General features: G+C 40.8%; 1 protein-coding gene across 1 annotated transcript; it reads left to right on the top strand.

The window, feature by feature from the left end:
* The first annotated feature begins 4429 nt into the window (after positions 1–4429).
* On the top strand, positions 4430–5859 carry LOC142178948 (uncharacterized). Its single transcript, XM_075248767.1, has 4 exons — positions 4430–4679; positions 4734–5038; positions 5127–5545; positions 5658–5859. Exons 1-4 carry the CDS (start codon positions 4430–4432, stop codon positions 5857–5859), a joined length of 1176 nt encoding a protein of 391 aa, XP_075104868.1.

Below are 5859 nucleotides of genomic sequence, written 5' to 3'. Positions count from 1 at the left end.
TTGTACTACTCTAAGCCTTATACTAAGAGGATTGATTGTCTAACTATGCCAACCAATTATCAGCCACCAAAGCTACATCAATTTGATGGCAAAGGAAACCTAAGGCAATATATTGACCACTTTATCGAGACTTGTAGCAATGCTGGAACGCATGGTGACCTTTTGGTAAAGCAGTTTGTTTATTCGCTAAAAGGAACGCATTTGACTGGTATATTGACTTAGAGCCCAAGTCCATTGATAGTTGGGAGCAAATTGAGAAAGAATTCCTCAATCGTTTTTATAGTACCCGAAGAACTGTAAGCATGATAGAGTTGACAGGCACCAAGCAAAGGAAGGACGAGCCCGTGGTGGATTACATCAATTGTTGGAGGGAATTAAGTGTGGACTGCAAGGATCGCCTTTTAGAAATATCTGCTATCAAGATGTGCATTCATGGAATGCATTGGGGCCTTTTGTACATCCTACAAGGGATCAAACCTCAAACTTTTGAAGAACTTGCAATTCGAGCTCACGACATGGAGTTAAGCATCGCAAGCCATGGAAATGCATCTCCATTCGCTGATCAGAAAGAGTTCAAGAAAAATGTTGCATCAAAGAACCGAACCAAAGAATCTATGGCGGTGAAAGCAACTTCTGTGAAAGTCATGACTAAGCAAAAGGTCAAGGAGGATAAGACCCCGAGTCAATATCCCAAAGAGGAGAAACGTTGTCTAACCTTGAAGGAATTGGAGGCGAAGGTTTATCCATTTACAGATTCAGACGTATCCACGATCCTCGATGAATTGCTGGCCAAGAAAATCACAGATCTCCTGAATCAAAAAGGCCTAAAGAAATTGGTAAAGTTGGCGATCCAAAATTCTGCAAGTTTCATCGCGTCATTATCCACCCTACAGAGAAATGCTTCATCCTAAATGAGAAAATATGGCTCTTGTAATTGAAGGAAAAATCATCATAGACATGGATGAAAAACCATAAGCAAATCATGCAAGTATCGTGCTCAAGGAAAAGAAGTGTTCAAGGTTGCAAAACATGTCAAGCACTACCTTCTTACAATTTGGTAGTTTCGAGCCCTTTGAAGTTGATCTTCCAAGGAAACCTCTTGAAGGTTCACTAGAGCTAGACAATCACTCCAAATACAAAGGCGATGAGGGTTGGATTCTAATCACTCACAAGAAGCGAAAATATCAGGTAGTTTTACGAATTCCTAATCCAAGAGCGATGATGAGCAATGCGAATAGGCTACAACCACTAAGAAATATCAAATCTTCTACTAGCAAGAAGATTAACTGTGCCTTATCGCCAAAGTTCTGAAAGCCCATCACATTGCATGAATTCTTTCCTGGAAAAATCCTTCATGGAGGCCACGTTGGTGCAACTCATGTAGTTTCTAGTACTGATGAAACAAAGGAAAGCAACGATGAGCTTGCTCCAATGAAAACACAAGAACATCATGATAACGAAAAAGTTGTCACATGTTGTGCAACAATTTCCTTCACAGATGATAACTTGCTACTGGGGTCTAAGCCACATAACAGACCTTTGCTCGTTGTAGGGACCATTAGGGAACAATATCTCAATCGCATACTTGTTGATGATGGTTAGGCTGTCAACATCATGCCGAAGATGGTGCTACAAAGCTTGGTATCTCTATCGATAAGCTATCCAAAAGTAACCTAACAATCCAAGGTTTCAACCAAGGAGGATAACAAGCCATAAGTATGATCTGCGTAGGACTATCCATTAGTGATATGAAGTCAAACACCTTGATTCACATCATAGATGCTAAAATATCATACAGCCTACTGCTCAGACGTCTTGGGATTCATGATAATGGAGTGGTATCATCCACTTTGCATCAATGTCTGAAGTACATAAAGGATGGAGAGATAGTCAAAATTGACACACATATCAATCCTTTCACTAAGACGGAGTCATACTTTGAAGATGCAAAATTCTACCTAGATTCTTGTAAACTGAGTGTGGAGAAACCATCATCAGTTGACGAAGCTAATATCAAGTCAGAAGAAGAAAATGAGGCTCAATGGAATACCACCAAGCTACTTAAGAAGAGAACCAAAGAAGTCTCCATTAAGTTATCATCATCTGAAGGTGACATACAGACAAAAACTGATAAGGAGCATCTAGTTTTTCGTTATGTTCCACGTGAACGTCGAAAGAATAGGCAACCTTTGCTACAGGAATGTACTCCAAATAAGCAAATGAGTCACAAAGATATCCAACATTTGAAGGAGCATATGACTATCCCAGTTGCACAAATCCCATACGTGACTTGTGAGTGTACTAAAGGCAATCTCCAAGCTGATAAAATAAAATGGCACTATGATCCTAAGGCCTTCATACTGCTTGAAAAGTCTAGTTATGACTTCTACAATCCATCAAGACAAGGAGAACTCAAAGACGAAGTCACTGGTGAAAAGATACATGGGCTCAATGAGTCCCAAATGAAGTTGAGAAAGTAAGGGCAATACATCGCCACTCCAAAGTTTGGGTTGGGATTCAGTTTGGTAGAGCCTCTTCGAATTTCATCTAAGAGAAGAAAAGAGATAAATTCATCACAACACATCTCAGTAGAGGAGATGAAGGAAGCTAAGGGGAAGAAAATAAAACAACGGGCTTCAGTGTTTGATCGCATTGGAGGATCAACCCCTCCGGTCTCGGTGTTTGAAAGGCTAAGTCACAAAGGTGAATGTGTATCTTCCAAACATCTAAAAGAAGTTTCCACTACCTCAAAGACCTCCTTATTTTGTTGCCTGGGAACCACAAGGAAGTCACCATCTAGAAAGATACTGTCAAAACATAAGGAGCAAGTCCATGAGAAGCGGGATCATTTTAAAGTTGTTGCTGACAAAGAAATTTGTAGTGTTTTCCCATCACGTATGAAAAGGAAGTCTATTTTGTCAATATCCATAGATGGTCCACTGAAGGTGCAAAAGAGAACCATTGTTTACACTTGCCAGCCTCATAAAGAAGCAGAGAAAGAGAAAGAAGCCAGACCGACCATCCAAGGAAGTCGAAGAGAAAAGTCAGACTTTGTTGAAACATCCTATAACATAACTGTGGAAGATAGCTCATGCCTTGACGTTGATGATGAAGTCCACGAGGCTCCCCCTCGACTAGAAGATGGCGGTCAATCAACTATGGATGAGCTTAAGGAACTCAATTTAATGCACTTCTTACGCCTCAGGAGGAGGAGTAATACTCCAAGTTATTGACCGAGTACAAAGATGTATTCGCTTGGTCGTATAAAGAAATGCGTGATATTAGTACTAAGGTAGCCATTCATCATTTAGGGATCAAAAGTAGAGAACGCCCTGTGAAGCAGTCACAACGCATGTTTCGACCCGAGCTAGTATCACAAATCGAAGTTGAATCCAACAAGCTCATCGAGGGGGATTTATTCGAGAGGTGAAGTACCTATCATGGATATCGAATATTGTATGTGTCAAGAAGAATAATGGTAAAATACATGTTTGTGTTGACTTTTGAAACCTTACCAATTATTGAACTCATGGTTGATGCTATAACAGGGCATGAAGCTATGTCAGTCATGGATGAGTCCTCCAGATACAATCAAATCAGAATGTCTCCAAAAGACGAAGTGTGCACTGCTTTCTGAACTCCAAAAGGGATATACTGCTACAAATGGATGCGCTTCGGTCTGAAGAATGATGGTGCCACCTACCAATGCACGATGAAAAACACATTTGATGACATGCTTCATCAGAGAGTTGAATGCTACCTCGATGACTTGGTGGTGAAGACGAAGAGTAGGCGTTACCACCTTGAAGACCTTCAAATTGTTTTTGAAAGGTTAAGATTATTCGACCTAAAGATGAATCCACTCAAGTGTGCATTTGGTGTTACCTCAGGAAAGTTTCTTGGATTTATTGTACGCCATCGTGGAATTAAAGTTGATCCCGCAAACATTGTTGCCATTCAGAAAATGCCCGAGCCAAAGAACTTGAGGGAGCTTCGAAGTCTATAAGGAAACTTAGCATTCATCCGGAGGTTCATCTCTATTCTAGCCAAACGGTGTCAACCTTTCAATCATCTATTGAGGAAGGATATCCCTTTTCATTGGGATCAGTCATGTCAAAATGCTTTTTAAAGCATCAAAAGATACTTGGTGAATCCACCTGTGTTAGGGGCACCAATGCGTGGGAAGCCATTTATACTCTACATTGTGGCACAAAAACGCTCACTTGGGGCACTACTTGCTCAAGAGAATGATGAAGGAAAGGAACAAGCATTGTACTACCTTAGTTGAACTCTGATATGAGCTGAGTTGAACTACACGCATGTTGAGAAAACATGCTTAGCGTTACTTTATGCAATAAAGAAACTAAGGCATTATTTTGAAGCATACACCATCAAACTTATCTCTCGAGCAGATCCTGTGATGTTCGTGATGACTCGACCTGTTCTTTCGGGATCCCTAGAAAGATGGTCCATATTGTTTAACCAATATGAGATCACATACACACGTCAAAAGGATGTGAAAGAACAAGCACTAGCCAATTTTCTATCTGATCACCCTCTTCCGGCGGAATGGGAGCTTTCAGATAAGTTTCCAGATGAAGACATTTTGTTCATTGAAGAATTCCCACCATGGAAAATATTCTTTGATGGATCTGCACATCGTAATGGCGCGGGGGCAGGTGTTGTGTTGATCTCTCCAGACAGATAAGTCTTGCCATTCTCTTTTATTTTAGGTGAAACATGCTCCAACAATGCCGCGGAGTACCAAACTTTGATTGTCGGTCTCGAAATGGCATTACTGATGAAGATTTTACAGTTGGAGATCTACAACGACTCTAAGCTAATCATCAACCAACTGTTGGGGAGTTACGAGGTAAAGAAGGAAGATCTCTTGCCATACCATCAATATGCTTATGGTTTACTTGAAAGATTCAACCAAGTGTTCTTAAACCACGTCCTAAGAGAAGAAAATTGCATAGCTGATGCTTTGGCTAACTTGGCCATAACGATGGCACTTAGAGAGAATGAGTCAACAAAGGTACATGTGTGTCATCGATGGGTCATCCCTAGACTTCTTGATCTTCAAATCAATAAAAGTCATCATACGTCAGTTGGGGTGATTGAAGAAGAGGATTGGAGGAAAGTTACCCGAGGATCTGCGACAAAGAACAAACATCAAGCGAAGGGCACCACGATTCATCTTCTACAAGGGGACATTATTTCGCCGCTTTTTTGAAGGACTATTCTTGCGATGTCTTGACAAAGAAGAAGTCCACCAAGCGATGGAGGAAGCACATTCTGGCTCATGTGGAGCACACCATTTTTGTCCTAAACTTCATTTTCACATCAAGAGGATGGGCTACTACTGGCCCACAATGATGAAGGATTACATGAAACATGCCAAAAGATATCAAGTGTGTCAATTCCACGCCAACTATATCCACCAACCTCCGGAGCCTCTTCATCCAACTGTAGCTTCATGGCCTTTTGATGTGTGGGGACTTGACATTGTTGGACTGCTTCCAAAGTCCTCAGAGGGACAGATGTACATATTGGCTGCCACAGACTACTTCTCTAGATATGATGAAATTGTTCCATTCAAGGAAGTAAAAAAATGAAACTGTTGCCGATTTTATCAAGTCGAACACTATTTTTAGGTATATCATACCAAGATACATAATCACTGATAATGGAATGCCATTTGACAACAAGCTCGTGAGGAGTCTATGCGAGAAATTTGGTTTCAAGCAACATAAGTCTTCAATGTATAATGCACCCGCCAATGGCCTTGCTAAAGCTTTTAACAAGACGCTTGGTAACCTTTTGAAGAAAGTTGTTGCAAAGAACAATAGAGACTGA

Source organism: Nicotiana tabacum, unplaced genomic scaffold, assembly GCF_000715075.1.
Source record: "Nicotiana tabacum cultivar K326 unplaced genomic scaffold, ASM71507v2 Un00085, whole genome shotgun sequence".
NCBI classification, from domain to species: Eukaryota; Viridiplantae; Streptophyta; class Magnoliopsida; order Solanales; family Solanaceae; genus Nicotiana; species Nicotiana tabacum.
This window is presented reverse-complemented; position numbering and strand designations above follow the sequence as displayed.

Excerpts from the sequence above, each read along its gene's own strand:
- LOC142178948 (XM_075248767.1), top strand. The coding sequence starts at position 4,430 with ATGACTCGACCTGTTCTTTCGGGATCCCTAGAAAGATGGTCCATATTG. Across the intron at positions 4,680-4,733 it reads TCGTAATGGCGCGGGGGCAG|GTGAAACATGCTCCAACAAT; the intron begins GTGTTGTGTTGA and ends CTTTTATTTTAG. Across the intron at positions 5,039-5,126 it reads GAGAGAATGAGTCAACAAAG|AAGAGGATTGGAGGAAAGTT; the intron begins GTACATGTGTGT and ends GGGTGATTGAAG.